This window comes from Juglans microcarpa x Juglans regia, chromosome 2D (genome assembly GCF_004785595.1).
Source record: "Juglans microcarpa x Juglans regia isolate MS1-56 chromosome 2D, Jm3101_v1.0, whole genome shotgun sequence".
In the NCBI taxonomy this organism is placed as follows: domain Eukaryota; kingdom Viridiplantae; phylum Streptophyta; class Magnoliopsida; order Fagales; family Juglandaceae; genus Juglans; species Juglans microcarpa x Juglans regia.
In genome coordinates, this window is record NC_054596.1 from 6,755,282 (window position 1) to 6,775,901 (window position 20,620).

The window sequence follows — 20,620 nt, forward strand, 5'->3', positions numbered from 1 at the left end:
GGGCCGTGACGGTCTGTGATGGTGATATCTGAGAACAAAACAGGGGAGGAGGTGTCAAGGGGTGACACGTGTTCTTGTAGGGCAAAGTTGGTGGTGACGGGTACTTGGGGAATAGCTGGAGATTTCACCGTGTTCTAGGCACAGCTTGGATTTTGATCTAAAAAATGGTGTAAAAATATATATATATACAAATAACAGTATTTAATGTCGATTTGTCGTTTTTTGGGACAGCGGTGGGTTTTGAAAGTGTCCTGTCCTGTGTGTTTGGATTGGGTTAGGCAACGGCTGGGCGACGGTTTGTTTTTCATGTAAAGCTCGTCCGTCACGGGTTGGGACTTCGGATTTTTACATTGCAATTTGCGCGTGTTTCTTCCACTTTACAATCTCATCTTTAATTAAATTTATTTTAGGATATAAACTCTAAAGCCTGGAAAAGACATACTTTAGATGAATCATACATTGAAAATTTATTTGCATGTATATATCTCTAAATTTAAACTATCAATTTCAATCGTTGTATATATCTCTAAATTTAAGCTATTCTTCAAATTTTGGGATATGATTTGTGTTTCGTTTTAAGATAAACAATAAAAGAATAATATTATATATAATTTTAGAGTGCGTAAGTCTTACACACTCTATTTTAAAAAATAAATCTATTATAAAAAAATTATTATTTTTAATTCCAAAATCTTTTTATTTTTTTTTCCAAAAAAAAAACGTAAAGCTTATATAATCTATGACTTTAAATATTATTTTTCATTTTGCTTGTTTTATGGTTATATATTTAGAATGGTGCTGACTTCTAAGGGTTGATGTATTATATATAGGGAAATATTCTACTCATAAATAGATTATACAAAAATAATCTCACAAACTGATATGGTTTGATATGATTCGTTAAATTATAAAATTATTTTTATTATAAAGTAGATCTAACAGATCAGATAAAATTACATCAATTTATAAGATTATTTTTATATAATTTGTTTGTAAATGTAACAGTACTCTTTTATATATATATATATATATGTAAAATGGAATGCATAATAATTAATATTCCTTATAAGCAAAGTTGCACTCGTATTTTCGAACTCGTACTTGGTTGAATATTTATGAGTTGTCTACTGATATCATACATCCCTTTCAAGTTGTATCTACAGTTGATAAATGCAAATAATTGATACTTTCCAACCTAAATAAGCTTTTGCCTTTACTTACACCAACCATCACACTCATCAGGACAAACAAATGTGGTGGTGTGAATGAATATCATATTGGAATTTTATGTTCAGTTGTTGCCAACCATTTTCTCCAGAACAACTGTGTTGGCAACTTTATCAGATGTACCTTGGCCCTCTGTTTGTCTTTTCTATTTCTTTTTTTCACCCTTGAGCAAATGCATAACTTGGGAAAGGCAAAAGTGTCGTTCCTCATTATTTAGGATGTGTTTAGTTATCAAACTCACTTCAACTTATCTTAACTCATCATTATAATTTTTTCAAATTTTAATATAAAATATAATAAACAATTCAACTTTTTTAAATTTCAAAATAATAATAATATTAAAAAATAATATTCTAACAATATTTTACTATCACAACTCAACTCAATTCAATTCACTTCAACATCCATACACACCTTTAGTTTTTCAATATACAAATTATGTAAGCTCATTTTAAAAAAAAAATAGACTTTATTATTAAAAATAAATTTTTTTAATGTAAATGTTAAATTTATTCACTTCTTTTAAAAAATTAATACAAAATTTACAAATTTACGTTTAGATAGTGAAGTAATCTTAGATGATCTTAAAATAATAATAATAAAATATTAAATAATAAATAAACTTTACTATCTAAACACATGTTAATGTTATTTATATGATTAACTTGTTTATTTTTATAAAACTTTTCAATTCATCTCGTCTAATTATTAAATTTTTTTTAAATTTTCATATAAAATAAAATAAATAAATCAATTTTTTTAAATTTTAAAATAAAAAATATTAAAAATATATTTTTTCATAATATTTTATTTATTTTTTATTTTAACGCACCTCATCTCACATTATATATAAAAAAAAATAAACAAGAAGACTTCATTGCGAATCGGACCATGAAGAGGAAAAAGTGGGGTGTGGGAATGAATGCTTGCAGAGGAATGCAGGAAGATGGCCCATTTTGTCAGATAATTATGGGTACAGAGTTCTCACTCCCTGAATTATTGTACTTTCTAAAAATTAAAATATTATTTTTATTCTATATTTTAATTATTTATGATTACATAATACATTTTAACTAGTTATGTTGATTGATAATTTAATATAATTTTAATTATTTAAAAATCAGTCAAGTATGAGTGGATAATGAATATGTTTGAAACTTGCAAAGCACTCAAAGTCACAAGTGGGGTTTTGAAGATGTAGAAAATTAAGGAACAGGACTAGATGGGGTTGGGTCAGGTGTTAGGAGAAAAATGGAAACACTCTCCTTTGATTGCATCTGAATGTCTCCGACAATTATTGAATGTTTTAAGAAGTTATGGTCAAAAGAAGAAGGGCTTCCATAGTATTTGTCATTGTGCGAACAAGACAATGATGGTTGAAGTTTTATATCTTTCTCTTCATCAGCTATCTCCTTGCCTTAACTTCGTGAATCATGGGCCATCCTTCAGACCTAACCCAACCTTACTCCATATTGTTTTAAAGTGGGCACCAACCACATCTCTCTCTCAGTCCCCACTGTCTAGAGAATAGTTTTTTCTCCAAAAATATAAAATAGAAAGGTGTTTTTGTCCTGATATCAGTTAAGTTCTAGGCCAAAAAATAACCCAAAAGAAGAAGAAAAAAAAAATCATTTTGATTAGATGAAGATGAAGTTGTGATAGCATGAGTAATTAGTCTTTGACCCATTTTGCTTGTTTAATTTATGAGCTTGGGTATCAGTGTTGTGAAGATCATTGCTATCTAGCAATCTTGCTTTGCGAACACATGATAGTGTTAAATATTTTAACATGAAACTTCAATTTTTAAAATAATTTTCGACAATCTATACTCCACGATATTGAATATACTAAAATAACATGAAATTTAAAACATATATTTCTTCTAGTATTTTGACGACGATCATCTAATCACGAGAGAATAATCACCCTAACAACTTTGTATTTAAATTTCTATCTATTTCTAGAGACACAATTAATATTATAGGTGAAAATCCTTAACTTTCTCAGTACTTAAATAGATTTATGATCATCATGAAATGTAGATGTATTTATATCCCTGTATAACTCATTAATTAAGTGATATAATTTGAACTAGTATAAACCTATAAATACATGCGCACATGAGACATTGAATTTTAATACAACTTTTACAGGTAGTTAACACACAAAACAGTAAATAGTGAAATTAAGATGGTATGGATCATATATATTTATATATATATATATATATATTGAGTGAATAAAAATCACCGTACATGGTTCTCACACATCGCCCACATATATGCGTGGTCCTCATGCGCTACCCTTTCAGCAACTTTTCTAGATAAACGTGTCAGATTATCAAACTCACTACCACCATACATTTCAGATCTGACCTTTGTGACTGAAAAGATACAAGTGTATTGCCTTCATGGGTTATCATAGATTCTGAAATCTATCGGAGTTGGTTTAAACTGTAATCCGTTATTTTTCGCATATATCTTATTGATTTTCTTTTTGGTTTCTTTATTATTAATTAAAATAAAAAAAGAGTTCGTCTATCGGACGTTTATCTGTAGAGATTGAGTCATCTCTTTCTATGAAAGATGAGGTTGAGTCTCTTCTTAGGTAAAGAGTGTTATCTCTTAGACGTTTGTCTATAAAGAGTATCAACAATAGTGAAGATCAGACCAGTCACAAATAAAATAGTATACTAGTGGAACTTCAAATGCATTATTTTAGTTTATGATATCATGTTTGATATGGGGATATCCCGAAATGTATCCGTTAATAGATGTAAGTTTATCTAATGAATGAATAATGACAAATTCTCTTAAGAAAAACAATAAAAAATAAGTAAATACTAAAATAAATAAAACAGAAAAATAAGAAAGTTTGATGCATTGATCAAATTGGTTTTGTGAGCTAAGTTTATTTTTTAGTAGCAATCAGGTTTATAATTGTGAATGAGGCTACGAGAAAATTCGATGCATTGATCAAATTGGTCTGTGACCTAAGTTCTTTGATATAATTGTTTGCTTATATAGTGAATTAATCAAACCCTAAACCTTAGGGATTCAATTGTTTGCTTATAATATATATATATATATAATATTATATATATTTTATATTTTCGTCTTTCTCCATGTAGCCGACCGTTAAAGACTTTGTCATGAATTCTAGCTTTGCTCGTAAATGATAAAAGACCTGCAGCGACCTAGTCGTCTCCAAGTGCTCATAGGTACGGCCGCACGAACCTATGAAGTTATAAAGGCGACAAAACAAAAATTCGGGAATGATGTAACAAGTTTAACCTTTTATTGGGGAAAAAAAAAAAATATTAAGTTTCGTTTGGATATAAAAATGATTTTCTCCCGTCTTATCTATCGTTAAAATTTTTTTAAATTTTTATATAAAATATAATAAATAATTTAACTTTTTCATATCTCAAAATAATAATAATATTTAAAAAATAATATTTTAATAATATTTTATTCAACCTTCATCTTTCATCCAAAATCACCCCATCTCACTATCTAAACGGGACATAAAGTCGTTCTTTCTATTCTCACTTTCTTATGGTGCCAAAGGTCATATAATAAAAATTAAAATTAAAACTTTATCAATTAGTTGCTAACTAATTTCCAGAGAGCTGGTTGCTTCATGTAATATTTCTCTTTATGTTTTGTTGGCGAGCTCTTCCAAGTACAAGCGGATTTGCAGATCAATTTGTACATCAATATTGACGTGGACTACTTTGTCAGATGTTAATTTAAAAAGAAATGAAAAAACGAGTCTGTTTCATTAAAGTCTACATTTTCACCTCAATATTAGTGCGCAAATCTGCTTACAACCAGATTTTTTTCATTGTTGGCTATTTGGAGAGTTGTTTTTTATTTTTCAGCCGTTAAAATTATAGTTCTTTTAGGATTAGGTGAAGAAAAAATTAATATACTTATAGGTATGTAGCAAAGATTAATGTATAAGGTTTGATAGTGAGAGAGACCATGGAGAGAGGGATTGAAGATGTCTGAATTTTTCCTTAATGCAGCAAAGAGAAACATGGCCACTTTTGTTGTTTGCATGGATTCCTATATATCACGTTAGCTATAGGCCAACAAAACTTTACCACCTTAGTACCTTTTCAAGTAGAAGCTCATTGATTCGAAAAGGAAGATTTATATCTGCTTTCAAGTTTCTATATTTGATTATTATTTTTTATTTCAATAATATTAGATATAATTATAAAACATATAAATCTCGTGCATTATAGGGGTGGGCAGCCGGTGCCTGCCACCCGCTGCACCACCCCGTTATTTCCTCCCCCGCCTGGGTGGGGCGGGGGATCCACTCCACACAGACAAGGGGCGAGGCCCCTCGCCCATATGAAAGGGAAGTTGCGGAGGTGGGGGACGGAGGGGGCTTAGCCCCGCTCCGTAAATCCCCCACCCCGCTCCTGCATTCTGCATGTCTAAGCCTCCTCCCCGCCCCCCCCCCCCCCCCCGGCGATTCCTTTCTCTTTCTCGAACTCTCTCCCACTCTCATTCTCTCGATCTCGAACCCTCTCGTCCCAGACCCACACTCCCAAACTCTTTTAGTCTCTCTCGAACTCTCTCGAACTCGTTTGCCATGGAAGTAGCAGACGCCGATAGAGGACTCAATTGGGTTTGTTGTAACAGACGCCACTGAGTTTGGGAGAGCCGAGAAGGGGAGGAGGGGGTGAACGGATGGAGGTCCACTCCCGCACCACGTGCAACGGATGGAGTACCTCGCCCCAACATGGACGGAAGTGGATTATGGGAAAAAAATCTCCACCCCCACCCATGCAGGAGAGGGGGGCGAGGAAGGGCTGGCCCAACCCCCATAAGAGGTGGGTAGCACCCCTAGTGCATTTCATTAAAAAAAAAAAAAAAGTAAAATTCATCATAAAAAAAAAATTGATTTTTTCATATGATTTTCATATTTTTTTTCTTTTTTTTTTTGTAGGCAAGTTTCATTGATGAAAAGGAAGCTGTTACAGAATTCTGATAGTAATTAGACAAATAATTATACAAATAAAGGGGATCATTTCCACTGTGAAAGTCCAGAGACATTGTGGGATTGAATGAGGGGAATGCTTCCAAATTTGAGTTTTGATGCTACCCATTGCGCCAAGTTGTGCGTACATCAATTCTGAGATTGATGAATTTTTTTCACCTTCCAGTCTTCAAAACTGCATAAGCTGTAGTGAATATCCCTTATTATGGCTTGCATTGTCCAGTCTGAGGCTGTATTTGGGTTAGAAATAGTTTGTACAACATGTTTTGAATCCCCTTCTATCACAATCTTTTTTATACCCCTGATTGCAGCCTGTTGAATTGCCATAAGAGCAGCAAATGCCTCTTCTATGTTTGGGTTGGTGCTGTGGATGTAATGTGTCTGAACAAATATTGGGATTCCACGTTCTGATCTGCATATTGAGGCTATGCTACTTCCTTGATCTCTAACTGCTACATCAAATGTCAGTGAATGGTAACCTTCCGGTGGAGCTTGCCATTTCAGTTTCTTTTGTAGTTCTTCTATGATCCAAGCTTTACTATTAGGGGTGATAAACGGTCTAGTAGGACTAACCAAACCGACCGTTTCGTTCCGGATCAGACTGGATCGAGACTTAGATGGGTTCGTTCCGGTCCACATTTTAGAGGATCGAAAAGTTTCAGTCCGGTCCACGGTCCAGGGTTTTTCTAGACTAGACCAGACCGAATGAAAAAAGATTATATATATTTTATATATAATAATTGTACAATTAATAATATAAAATTTTAAATATATTATTAATACTTGTCAATATTCTATAAATTAACAATATTTTATATATATATATATCTTCATCTAACCTATCACTATTAAAAATATAAAATTTTAAATATGTTATTAACACTTGTTAATATTTTATGAATTAACTAATATATAATATCAATTAGTTAATTATATAGTAATTATATAAATTAATAATATAATTTTCATCTAATTTATTATCATTGACCATATAAAATATTTTTTTATTGAGTTTGTTACATAATCCACATTAATAAGTTACTTAATTTAATTTAATTTAGTATTTTAAATAATTTTTTTTATTAATTATTTAAAAAAATAAAAAAATTAGGCCGGACCGACTGGACTAATAGCAATCGGTCCGGTCCGGTCCAATCCGAAAAAATGATGGCGGTCCATCGCTGGACCGAACCGGACCGGACCGGACCGAACCATTTGCAACCCTATTTACTATGTTCCTTGTGGAGTTTTGTGACTCTGAAAACAAACCACTCAAGAATTGGGTATTGAGTGTTGTGGATAACTTGGCTTATGAGGAACCAAAGATTATCTATTGCAAGAGTTGCAAAGATACGTAGTTTCAGTTTTTTTTTTCTATTACCCTTAAATTGGGTGCACTAAACTCACATAGCTAGGTCCTGTAGGATGATATAAATAATTTCTCTATTTATTATTATTTTTTTTTTACCAATAAGATCACTATGTCGGGGCTTACTGACGTGGCATATTTTCATTAGACATTCATGCGCAAAATATACATCCTGTGCAGCAGAATATGCCCACAAATTCAAACCCAAACGGTGACAAAACAAGAGCAATCACGCACAATTTCAATGAGACGGGGGTATTTTTAGGTAAGCTTTCTAAGCCAGAATTTTACTTGTGAGCTCTGACGAGCTATCCTCATCAAGCAAATCCAGACGATTCTTGAGCCAAAGGTACTTTAACTCAAAATTTTGAGCTTCAGTTTTGTATTTTCAGATTGATCTGGCTTAAAAATCTGGACTTTTGTCTCAATCATGTTGTAGCGTATAGATTGTTTCTTCACACTCTGACTTGAAATTAGGGTTTCTGATCTGAACTGTAATGCCTGGTATTATTCACCGATCCTTTGAGTTCCCAAAATTTATGTTAATAGGTTTTCTCATTTGATGCTAGAAATCAATACTTAGATTTGAAATTTTGGATCTTCGGGTGTGGTTGCTATGACTTACGGTTTGCATTTGGTGTTTGACTTAAATGTGATTTCTGAGAATTGAGTCCCATGGACGGTATCGGGGAACCTTCTGAATCTGCATGTGGAGAATCTAGTTCTCAATCGAAGAAAACTGGGTCTTTTCGTGAAGATGATAGCTGCCGTAAACAAGTGTCGCCTATAAGGGGCGGTGGCTCGAGGAACACGAGTCCACTGAGTCAGGTGAGATCAAGGAACACTAGCCCTTTAAGGCAGAAAGTGATTATGACCAAACCACGTGGATTAGATGAGGAAAGGGTTGCAACATTTGGTAAAGCAGTTCACCCCGATGTTCAAATGGAAGATAGAATATGGGCAATGTTGCCCGAAGATTTGTTGAATGAGATTTTGGCTAGGGTTCCACCCTTTATGATCTTTCGCCTACTCTCTGTTTGTAAACGTTGGAATTCAATTCTTCAAGATAGTAGTTTTCTTAGATTCCATTCACAAGTTTCATCTCATGGACCTTGTCTTCTAACATTTTGGAAGAACTCACAGACCTCACAATGCTCGGTCTTCAGCTTGCCATTAAAAACATGGTATAGGATTCCATTCACTTTTTTGCCACGGTGGGCATTCTGGCTGGTTGGTTCTTCAGGTGGTCTTGTTTGCTTTTCTGGGCTAGATGGGTTGACTTTCAAAACTTTAGTTTGCAATCCGCTCACACAAACTTGGAGGACATTGCCGAGTATGCACTACAATCAGCAAAGGCAACTGATCTTGGTTGTTGACAGGATGGATCGATCGTTTAAACTCATAGCCACTAGTGATATATACGGTGACAAATCTTTGCCCACTGAGGTATATGATTCGAAGCTCAACTGTTGGTCACTTCATCAAGTGATGCCTGCAGTTAATCTTTGCTCTTCAAAGATGGCATATTGTGACTCCAAATTGTATTTGGAAACCCTTTCACCACTTGGTCTAATGATGTATCGGATGGATTTGGGTTGTTGGGAACACATTCCAGCTAGGTTCCCACGGTCTTTGTTGGATGGGTATTTGGTTGCTGGAACTCAGAAACGTCTGTTTCTAGTTGGAAGGATTGGTCTTTACAGTACGCATCAGAGTATGAGAATTTGGGAATTGGACCATGCAAAAATTATCTGGGTAGAGATTAGCAGGATGCCACCAAAGCATTTCCGAACTTTGTTGAGGTTGTCGGCTGAGAGGTTTGAGTGCTTTGGTCAAGATAATTTGATCTGTTTTACATCTTGGAACCAAGGGAAGGGCCTTCTATTTGATGTGGATAAGAAGGTTTGGTCCTGGATTCCTGGCTGTGCTCTTCAGTCATACAACAGCCAAGTTTGTTTCTATGAGCCAAGATTTGATGCTGCTATCTACTGATGAGGAAATTTTTCACTGCAATGTCCAGTTTTGTCAATTACATGAGGTTTATGAGTTGTTAGCGTCTTCATTTGGCGTCTTCTCTGATTTCTTTCTTCTGTGCATCCGTGAGAAAGTTTCTTCGCACTAAGTTGGTCGCTTCATCATCCAATTTCTTCGAGCTTTATTTGCTATATCGGCAATAAAGGTACATCCTGAAATGAACAAAAAACAGTGTTCTTGGTGAGAATTTGGCAATGCAAGGGTGATATCACCTAATACCAGGGCTCTGAAATCCACAATGATTGAACCGGGTTGTAGTTTAGACAAGGGCTAGATCCTTAATGGAAGGGAAGTAAGCAGGCGATTTTCTTTCCAACTCTTGTAAAATATTTTTGAAACTGATTTGTACATGGAAGCTGCATTTCACCAACTTTTTCTATACCTTGCTCATTAATCAAATAGTACAACGGTCTATTTTTTTTAATGGGGTCTTCACTGTTTCTTTATTGCATTATGTTACTAAATGGATATTTGTCTTTGTTTTTCCTGTTACCACTTTGATTTTCTTTTGTGCGTGATTAGTAACCCTCGTGGATCATTAATTATGCTTTTTACAGTTCTCACCTGTTTTTTCTGTTCCAACCTTGTATTTCATAATTGTTGTTTTGTGGACTGCCATTTGACTTTTGCCTTCACAGTATATGTATTTATTATGCTGTCACTGGCTATGCCAGTGCGGCAAGGATTCCACAATTTTCTGGTACTTGTATAATTTTACTCCTGTGGTTCAACCTAAAGTGTGAAACTAGAGTTTGGTTTTCTGTGGCGCCTTGTGCCATTATTCAAGGGGATCATTGCACTAACAAGGCTCAAGTTTTACTAGATGGAAAAGGTCTTTTTGTACTTCAACACATACCCATCCGTGGTTGGGGCAGCAGGGATATCAGATGGGCTTTTTAGGGTAGCCATAATTCGATGCAATGATATTCTTATATGATTGCTATATTTTTTACTGATCTTATTAACAAGTTGCGACCATGTTCTCTCGTCCAGGTTGGTGCCGGACTCTAAAATATGTGTTCCTGTCATGCATTTTGAATTATGATCATCTACCTTTAGGACTCAGCAGTTCGTAAGTGATTGAAAATAGAGTATTAGGATGAATGTAAAATCACCTAGTAAGGTCCGTAGGTAGACCTGGGCGGCGGCGCTAGCAAATGTGATCTGCTACATGAACTATATGTTTCCGTGCCTGACCGCTATGCTGCTGTTTGAGGATCAGCTTTAAACACTCGCAAGAATCTCTTCTAAATTTGGTGAATGAGTGCAGTCCAATCATATTAACTAAACTCCTTTTCTAGGAGCTCAAAGCTTTGATTGAGTTGATTCTACAATGTTATTCAGCGGTTTAAAAAAAGAAAAAGAAAAATTGTATACACCTGTCCACGTTTCATGTAACAATGTTCTTGAAAGCCAAACAGGTTTTCTTCACTTTGAAAATTGAACAATCAAAGTCTAACAGCTGCCCCATCGACACTAACTCAAAAGCTGCATCTCCGTGCATGGATACAAATCCTAGGACTTTTTATGTGGATGCTGCTCTTCCTTTGCCATTTTATTATATCGAAGTGCTCGAAATTAACATATCAGTTTTCCTGAAAAGAAGAAACCCAGATGGGTTTGAGAGTGTTCCTTCTGGATCAAAGAGCACACACGTAGCGTGATTATCTGTTCAGTGAAAGATTAGTACAAGTAATTATTTGATTACTACTAAGATCCAAAGAATCAAACGACAGGGCCTCGGAAAATGGAGCCAGGCAGACAGGCATGCATGCTTGCTTTCAGTATCCATGTGTCGACTTTACCCTTTTTCTTATAATTTACTTCCCTATGCACACACGTATTGGAAAATATTAAACTAACCACCAAAGCAAAATGAGTTTTTCCTTGAAAATCTTCTTTTGGTATAACAAATTACTTGCTTACAACTGTAGCTTGTGGCCAGTTAAATATTATTTACTTGTGAAATAATTTAAAAAAAAAATTATTTTTATTAGTCATTATTCACCACTCACATTTTATAAAAAATATCTATTCACCACCTCATATTTTATAAAAAATATCTATATATCATGTGAAAAATATCTCACACCTTATGAAAAGTTATAGGTATGAGGTTTGTGATGCGAATAATTACTTATTTGTAGCAAAACGTTTTAAAATATATTCCATAACATTCGAGATTTTTCCAGCGAAACATGTAAATCCGAGTCATAACTTTGAGGGAGATGCTGTTGTCGGTTAAAACTTAATACTATGAGCAATTTCATCCCCGTACGTACGTGAGCTGTCCAACCGACCTTGTCGTTTCTGTTCTGAAGGGAGCAAGCAAGTAGCATCAAGTTGGAGGTCTCGACCTCGTGTTCTAAACTCTTCCCTCGACTTTAGTACTTTAATTAATTAAGTACATGTTTTTCACGTACGTTGCAGGAAGGTGACATGATTTAGCAATTCTATGCATAATTACAACTTGCCCATTTGCGAATAATGGTCCCCGGCCGGGTGCTTGTTTTGATGTTCATGCCTTGCTCTCTTCGGGAAATTATGCCTAGAGGCCCTCAAGGCTCAAAGCATGTGGGCTTTATGCTTTTGGGTCGTACTTGATTTGCTTCCACTAGTACGTACAAGAGTGGTAAAAAAAAGGAAGCCCTCCCACAAATTACTTGAGCTGTCTCCCGAGATTTCAGGAATTTTCTCGAAAGTAATCTGCTTATTCATGTAACCGTTCATAGTATTTTTAATTCCAATATATACTGCTTAAATTATAATTAATATCCCCTATATATTCTTCATATTTTATTTGCATATTGACTATAAGTTAATTAAATTCCTCGAATACCTCTTTTATCACATACTTTCACTCAATTTTAATATATCATGTGTACAGTGAAGACCGAATCTCTGACTCAGATCTTTGCGAGGACATATATATATATATATATATATATATAAACTCATTTGAGAAAAGAAAGAAAAGGGTCCAAATTTAAGCCACGAGACTTTTATTACCTAATGATTATATATTAAGGAGTATTGTTATATGTACTTATAATTTTACGTACGAGACTGATCATTTTATTAATTTATTTTTGAAATTTAAATTTTATAATCTCTCGCATATCGACACGGGGAAAATTAATTTTTTTATAAATTTTTCTTATACAGTTAGCATTTCTGATCTATATATATCAAGTTTAAGCTAATTGAGAACATTGATGAAAGAACCAATACTACAGAAACCACGTTCAAAGCTTTGAAGCAAAGAACATTGTCTTTTCCTTCTTTTGTTGTTAACTAGGTGTATCAATTTGTTAATTCATATACTTCGAGCTTCCCCAGGATTTGCACATACCCATAAGTAGTAATATATTGTATGCGACCAGGTGTCGGAAGTAACCTAGCTAGCAACCTTTTAACTTGGCTTTGAACTCTATAAAACGGCCTACACCTGTTGTCCAAGCTAGTTTCCCCTCTCTGATCTGTTCATGTTGAACAACAAACATACCTAAGAGAATGAAATTTATAAGAAACTCAAATATGGTGTACCTAAGGTTTACTAGCTTTGTACTTATCGGTCTTCTCTTTGTTATGCATGCCCTTGGGGACTCTTCTGCATGCACTCATCAAGCTGGTAGAGAAAATTTCTTGGCCATATTCTTTTTGCTGAGAATTATCAAATTATCTGAGTTTTGAGAAGGTTATGTGTACTATGAATCTATGATCTATTATCCTCCATTTGTACGTATGTAGGTCATGAGGAAGGGCTTGCAGTTGCAGCAAAAGGAAAAAATGTTGCGGTTCCAAAGGTAAATTTCTTGTTTCATATATGATGCCGCGTATTATATAATATCTTTGGTAAAGCCTGATTAACTAAAGCTTATAAAGATCAGTGTGAACAGGGAGTACTACTTCTTGATGGTGGTAATGCTTTCGGTTTGAGGAATATTGGGTTTGGAGCTGGAAGGAAAATGGCGGAGCAAAAAGTCTTGAGTAAAGAGATAGAAGTAGAAGATAGAGTGAATGGAGCTGGGACGACCTCAGAAATTTCAGGTGCAGTCCATTCTGATGGAATAGTACTGCTTGGTCTTGGAGTTAAGGGGGATTTTAAAGTAAAATGTAAATTGGGGAATAATGATATTATTCCTAGGAAGAACATGAAAGTGTCTGGTTTTGTGGGTTTCACAGCTGATTATCAGGGGCCGAAACGCCACCCTCCAAAACATAATTGAAATGCTGGCTAGCTAGCTTCATGAAAATTACCTTAATTTTAAGCTGCTTCCTTTCTTTGCCTTTCGACAATGTGATCATCGATGAAAATATATATGTGGATGTGTGGATGTCATAGTACTTGTACGTACGTAATATATATATATATATATAATTTGTTTCTAATGTTTGAAGGAATCTTCATGATGTCTTGATACTTGTAAGCTTAATTTTGAATTCATGTGATTTCGTCTAATATTCTAAGTTCTTACTACGGGAAATTAATGCATTAATTGTTCTAATATATGAATGTAGTACGTACGTAGTTTACCATCGATGCGTGTTGATGATGATTGCGGGAGAAGTGACTAAACTTCCTCGTTCGTTATGAATATTTCTTGTCTGAATGCAGGAAAGGACAGTAACGCTTCCAAGAATTCTCCAGGAAGATCATCTCAAGATCAGAAAGTGAGCAATGATCAGGTCTCTCTCTCTCTCTCTCTCTCTTCTCCCTCTAGCCAGCTCTCTCTTTTCCACCAATCCCTGAACTAAAAAATATGAACATGTCATAAGGTGAACAACATCGTGATATGTCATTTAATTTTCTAGTTAGTTTCACCATGATAATATTTTATTTCATGTTCAAACCAGAGTAATAAGAAAACGTTACCAAAAGCATCGAAGTCTGCCGGTTTGGGAAGTCCTAGGAGTAAGCTGACAGCCCATTTCCCAAACACCAAGCCGGAGCGCACTCAAGATTCCAAGGCAGTGCCAACCAAAGCCAGCTTGGGGAGTTCCTCAAGGTCTGACAAACCAATATTCTCTCAAGAAACACATCATGATCAAACTACTGCTTCTGATCATCAGAGAGATATTGAAACCCAAAGGCTTCTTGAGGCAACCAAAGAGATTGTGAGCCTGATGCACAAGGATTATGGGAAAATGGCTCGGCGTCCCCCACCCTCCAACAATCATGAGCCTTGGCATTGAGTAAATGCCAAATGGAAAACCATAGATCATAGGTTTAGGCTCACAATTTTGCCCCATGTAGTAAGTGAACCCCCTAATTACCTACATATATATAATATATATCTTCTTCTTCTTCTTCTGTTTTAATCTCTTCCTTGTTTTTTAATGGGTCACAGACTCACAAATTAGACGAGCTAGCATATATAGGAACTAAAACTGTTGTTTGCTGCTTAAGTTGACATGACACTCAGAATTAGAAGGCGCCATATATAGAAGTGCTGTACATCGATCCAAGTGTGGTTCATAAGTCTTTTGGTAATGTGAAGTTAGACTAGTACTTTAATTTGTTTGTGAAGTGACATACTCAATGATTAATTACTTCGTCTCCATCTAGCTCGCTGTTACGTACTGGCAAATCAATCGAATGGCTTTAATTTATAAATGCAACCGCATTATCTGTAATCACGCCGATGTACGTATGTGGTTCATATATTTATTGTGTATGGGCGGTTTAAACTTGCACGAGCTCCTTAATGTTGAATGGGGAGCAAGTTGATGTATTGAAGCATCGGGCTGCTATGATAGAAGAAACAGCTTCTGTAAAATGAAAGGCATCCCAAAAGAAGTGTTTATATGCATCAGGGCAGGACGTTAGCAGAAATGGAATGCACCCAGAAGTCCCGTTTTCCCAGGTTGTACAACATGGGGAGCTTGAGTCCGCCAAGCCTGTTTATAAATATTAATGCAGATCGTAGCGATATTATTAGAAAATTTATGATCTATTAATTGCAATGCAATTCATTGTGAATTAATAATATGATTCCTTAATGAGAGAGGGAAAAAAAGAAAAATCATGTTTTACGTACGTACCATATTTAGATGGATTTCTGATGGCATCATAAGAAAGAAGACTAGCTTCGCCAAGAACAAAGGTTGAGCCTTGGAGAGTGGACGTCAAATTGCTAAGCAATGCTGGGAGCCTCTGATTAAAGAATGAGACAATCTGATTTATTTCATTCACACACTGTCCGTTGTGCTTTTGTGTTCTTGTAAATGCTGGGATGCATCCAATGGGATCGATTTCAAACATGACTACCTTCCTCGCTCCTAAACTATATAACCTCTGCGCCCAGGCCCGTACATGAAAAAAATTAGTTGGTAAAAACTGAAAGATAAATGAGTGAATGGAAAATCTGCTACTTAATTATGAACAGTAAGACCTATCTTTGCATGAGGTACGCACGTAACACGACTTTAAACATTATTATAAGGCTTTTATACCACACATTATATCTATATGACATAATTTGATTTCTAAAATATTATATCACGGCGTGTGTAGAAGCATTAGAATAATAATACTAATCTTTCGAACAGATATATCAACCATCCATTAGATGCATGGCAGTACAGTACTAAACAAACAAGCTAGCTATATAGCTAGAATTGAATGATAGAGAGAGGACCTGAAAACCTGGGCGAGGGTATCCATCAGGAGTTGAGCGAATGGTTGGGGAGGGTAGTGTTCACTTGTGCTGTAGATATCGGGTTCAAGGTAGTTGTTCATGTAGTCATTGCTGCCTATGGCGAATATAAATATGGACTTTGACAAGTACTCTGAGATCAGCTCGTTTGAGCCGTTGACAAAATGCTTTGGCAACTCTGACTTGACTGTTCTTTCAAACAAGTCGATCTGATCATTTAAATTCAAGCATTTCCCCTGCAAATTACCACCATGCATGAACCGTATGATAAAATCAATGAGCCTCTGCAATTTTTATTTGCTTTAATTTTAATCAACGTACGGTACGTAATTGAGATGCCAATAATTAATATTTAGGCCGACAACTAATTGTTCTCACACTTTACGTACGCAAAATGATTGAATTTTTTTTACGAATTAACCATTTTGTGTTGACATCTAAAGCCGTGATCATATATATAAAGGATCGATGCTGGCAGGCATATTGCTAGCTGCTATACTGCATGCATGCAAGAACTAAAATGAACTTGAGTACCTACTACATGCAAGCTGTACTCATGCATACACGTAAATTATTATGGCTATTTTTCATATCTGAATGTCATTTTCGAAACAAGATAACTGTTTTTGGCCACACAAATTGAAGTGATATTCATTCTGATAATATATATATATATATATATATAATATATATAGTTAGACATGATCTAGTAATTAGTATATGCGTACTTTGAATATATAAGCTGGGTGAAGATTAAACCGTGATTTAGCGAATTAATTAATGGGATTTTAATGACCGATTTAACCTAGTTTGGCCTATGTGTTGGAAGAGTATATAAGATCTAGACCAGAAAATCAATTGAAAACAAGGAATTAAGCTGGTTAAACCGTTAATTAAGGTAAGAGACCTACACATGATGGCAGCATTAATGTAATTATGATGTCTCTAGGTGCTGGAACCCATATGAAAAAAAAAAAAAAAAAAAATTTAACGATGAATTTTATTTTTTTTCAAAATAAATTAATATATTCAGGACTGTATCTAGTATTATTTATAAACATGCAATACAAAAGAACGAATTTTTATTAGTACTACAATTGGGACATGCATGTAAATTTGAAAAAAGAAAAGAAAAGAAACTTAACTAGAAAGAGATCATCATGAGGATCGAAAAGAATAAGAAACAACACATTAATTAATTAATGCATTATGATTTCTTTTCTTAATTACTTACGTATACGCTTCCAGATTCCGGAAGGATGCCACAAGACGCAGACGCATAGTTCAAACCAGTAAGCTGTGATGTAAGTGGTCTCTCTATACTCAGGTAGGGTGGAGAATATGGTAGCCCAAGAAATTCAGCTACAAGGGAATTAAGACAACAAATTAAGAGTTTGAAAACTAAAGATTCGAACCGTACTACTGATAGATAAGTACTAGATCAACAACAACGTTTATATATCTAAATCTGATAAATTACAGGCGAGTGAGCGTGGAATGTATACCTATATAATCAGCGACTGTTCTGCCATTGGTGAATCTTCCTGTAGATCCTTCGGCAAAGTCTACACCATAAGGCAGGTAATCAGCCCTAGCCAACGTGGGCAACAGATTGTTATTGCCGCTGTCCAACAAGGAATCTCCGAAAACGTATAATGCTGGTGCCAGTGGCAAGCTATGGATCATCATGATCGGTGAAAGAAAATGAAGGAAAATGAATAAGAAAATGAATGACATGATCGAATTCACAGTACTTTTTTTCATTCCCAATTAGGAGTAGTATTATTAAGAATATTTATAAATTAAAGAGAAAAGAATGAAAAAGATTGATGTAGAGAAATGATCAGGTTATAAAACAATGATAATTTATTTAATTATTATGTTGTTTTGAAGGGCAGGAATCCCCAGAAAGGAAGGCTGCAGGAACATGAAAATCACTGGGAAGAGCTTTAAATGACATGCAGCAGGCCAGATACTGTGCGAATGACATGGCCGGGAGGAGTTTAATTTGTTAGTTAACTCTTTTGACTAAATAACACCTCACAAGCCACGTCCACTGCATCCGCTCAACAGAATGACACCCCCTTTTCATCCGCTGATCATTCACAACAGAATGCCAAAACCAACTCTACTCAATATGAAATATTATAAACTCTTTTAAAATGATTATCTTGTAGATAGACTATACATTTCTTCTATAAATATGAGTGCTGCTGTTTTTTCTTTTGAGAAAAGATGGAATATACGAGAAATTTATTTGTTCAGATATAAGCTCATGCATTCTTTCAAACACCTACTGGGTGTAAAAAAAATTGAAAAATTAAAAATTGGACCGAACTGAATTGGTCAAATCAGTCTGATTTTAGACCGATTTGATCCGGAACCGGTTTATGTAATGGCAAAATCGGCCGGAATTGGTCCGGTTCTATATAATATATATTTTAAATGATTTTTTTAATATTATATATAATATTTTTTATATATAATATATACAATAATATAAATTAATTTAAAAATAAGCTCAAATCGTAAAACTTTAAACTAAAGTTGATAAATCACATCAATTGAAAAAAAAACCCTAAATATAAAAAAGATTTGAATTTACATACCAAAATTGTAAATAAGATCACTAAAATATTATTTACTAAAAAAGAAAGAAAATACTCAAATATTATTACCAGATTTTTATGGCCTAATAAATTCTCAATATATTCCTTTTGATAAGTACATAATACATTATTAAATTAGTAATACTAATATACATTAGTATATAATGTATATTAATTATAATTTACATTTATGGCCTAATACTAATAGTCTAATACTATATTACTATTCGTAATATACTTTAAGTCTATATATAAATCAGTATATATACTGTAAAATTAGAAAATCGGACTGAATCGAACCGGAATTGGTAAAACTGGATGTACCGGTTTAGGAGAGTAACCGGTACATAATCGATTTTTAAAAATGTAAAACCGGTACATACCGGTTCGGTCCTAAATTTTATCTAAAACCATACTGGACTGAATCGGTTACGACCCTATCTGCTCCACTCGGTTTCCTACTGGTTCAAACATGGTATCGAGAGCCCGACATCTCATCACCATCAAACTTTCTATAGATAATTACCTACTCTGGCACGCCCAAATTACCACGTTCCTCGGTGGCAACCAACTCTTTGGATATGTCGACATATCCACTCCCATGCCTCCCACCACCAACAACGATGCACCCAACCCATACTACATATACCTCTTGGATTCTTCAAAATCAACTCATAATGTTGGTAATCTATTCCTCCCTCACCGATACTATTCTCTCCCATGTCCTTGATTGCTTCACTTCCCAGCAAATTTGAAAAACTCTTCACAACCTTTACTCTGCTCAGACCACAACCCATCTCATTTGCACGAAATTTCAGCTTATAACTCTCAAAAAAGGGTTTGCTTCAATCTCTACCTATTTTCACAAAACCAAGGCCCTGTTTTCATCTCTTAATGTCGCAGGCCATCCTTTCCCTGAGTCTGAGTTCATCATCTATTTCTTGACTGGTTTAGGATCTGATTTCGAGTCCGTAGTGTTTTCCATCACTACGCGTTCCAATCATCTCTCCATTTCTCAAGTCTATAGTTTTCTTGTAAATCACGAATCACGTCTTGCACATCAAACCCTATCTCTTCTGTCAAACAATTCCTTCACTGCTAACTCCACCACTACATGAGGTTCATTTACTCCTCCTAACCAAAGTCGTGGCCGTGGCTTTCGGTGTGGACGGGGTGGTCGTAATTTTGTTTTGTCTCCTTCTAATTTCTTTTCCTCTTCTCAGACCAATCGACCCACCTACCAGCTCTATAATCGCATTGGTCACACGGTCATTTCTTGTTATCATTGGTTTGATCATGCATATTAGTCTCCTCCTCCCCCTTCTCTCTCAGCTATTTTCACCAATTTTCCAAATATGTCCACTACATCTGCTAATTGGTTTCCAGATACTGTTGCTTCTACCCATTTCACTTCTAATTTTTCTAAACTTAATCTGGAGTCCACTCCCTATCAGGGGCCAGACCAAGTAACGATTGGAGATGGATCATCCATTGCTATTCAAAATTCTGGCTCTGGCTTTCTTCCGACACCTTCTGGCAATTTTCTTTTCCGCCAATTACTTCATGTTTCTTTAATTTCTCGAAATATATTATCCGTTAGACAATTTTGTTTGGATAATTCAAGTTTATTTTAATTTAATTCATTTAGTTTTTTGTGAAGGATTTACATTCCCAATAGGTACTTCTTTAGAGTCCCGTTAAGAATG

The 20,620-nt window shown here is 34.9% G+C and overlaps 3 protein-coding genes across 4 annotated transcripts; 2 read left to right on the forward strand and 1 right to left on the reverse strand.

Annotated features, from left to right (window-relative positions):
* Positions 1 to 7,792: 7,792 nt before the first annotated feature.
* LOC121248196 (F-box/kelch-repeat protein At5g15710) lies at positions 7,793 to 10,068 on the forward strand. Its single transcript, XM_041146583.1, has one exon. The coding sequence runs from the start codon at positions 8,288 to 8,290 to the stop codon at positions 9,602 to 9,604; it is 1,317 nt and encodes a 438-aa protein (XP_041002517.1). The 5' UTR covers positions 7,793 to 8,287; the 3' UTR covers positions 9,605 to 10,068.
* Positions 10,069 to 12,869: 2,801 nt separating this feature from the next.
* Positions 12,870 to 15,163, forward strand: LOC121248197. 2 transcript variants are annotated; one of them, XM_041146584.1, is made up of 5 exons: positions 12,870 to 13,277; positions 13,397 to 13,452; positions 13,537 to 13,696; positions 14,265 to 14,335; positions 14,504 to 15,163. In XM_041146584.1, exons 1-5 carry the CDS (start codon positions 13,160 to 13,162, stop codon positions 14,840 to 14,842), a joined length of 744 nt encoding a protein of 247 aa, XP_041002518.1. In that variant the 5' UTR covers positions 12,870 to 13,159; the 3' UTR covers positions 14,843 to 15,163. The 2 variants fall into 2 exon arrangements, with proteins under 2 accessions (XP_041002518.1, XP_041002519.1); XM_041146585.1 differs by having other exon boundaries at positions 13,546 to 13,696.
* A 169-nt stretch (positions 15,164 to 15,332) lies between these two features.
* Positions 15,333 to 17,994, reverse strand: LOC121248532 (GDSL esterase/lipase 7-like). Its single transcript, XM_041147017.1, has 5 exons — positions 17,811 to 17,994; positions 17,540 to 17,667; positions 16,296 to 16,541; positions 15,692 to 15,944; positions 15,333 to 15,547 (listed from the first exon to the last, which is right to left on the reverse strand). The coding sequence occupies exons 1-5, from the start codon at positions 17,992 to 17,994 to the stop codon at positions 15,333 to 15,335; spliced, it is 1,026 nt and encodes a 341-aa protein (XP_041002951.1).
* Between the last annotated feature and the right edge of the window lie 2,626 nt (positions 17,995 to 20,620).

Excerpts from the sequence above, each read along its gene's own strand:
- LOC121248196 (XM_041146583.1), top strand. The coding sequence starts at position 8,288 with ATGGACGGTATCGGGGAACCTTCTGAATCTGCATGTGGAGAATCTAGT.
- LOC121248197 (XM_041146584.1), top strand. The coding sequence starts at position 13,160 with ATGAAATTTATAAGAAACTCAAATATGGTGTACCTAAGGTTTACTAGC. Across the intron at positions 13,278-13,396 it reads TGCATGCACTCATCAAGCTG|GTCATGAGGAAGGGCTTGCA; the intron begins GTAGAGAAAATT and ends GTACGTATGTAG. Across the intron at positions 14,336-14,503 it reads AGAAAGTGAGCAATGATCAG|AGTAATAAGAAAACGTTACC; the intron begins GTCTCTCTCTCT and ends TGTTCAAACCAG.
- LOC121248532 (XM_041147017.1), bottom strand. The coding sequence starts at position 17,994 with ATGATGATCCATAGCTTGCCACTGGCACCAGCATTATACGTTTTCGGA. Across the intron at positions 17,668-17,810 it reads AACAGTCGCTGATTATATAG|CTGAATTTCTTGGGCTACCA; the intron begins GTATACATTCCA and ends ATTCCCTTGTAG. Across the intron at positions 15,945-16,295 it reads TGATGGATACCCTCGCCCAG|AGGTTATATAGTTTAGGAGC; the intron begins GTTTTCAGGTCC and ends GCCTGGGCGCAG.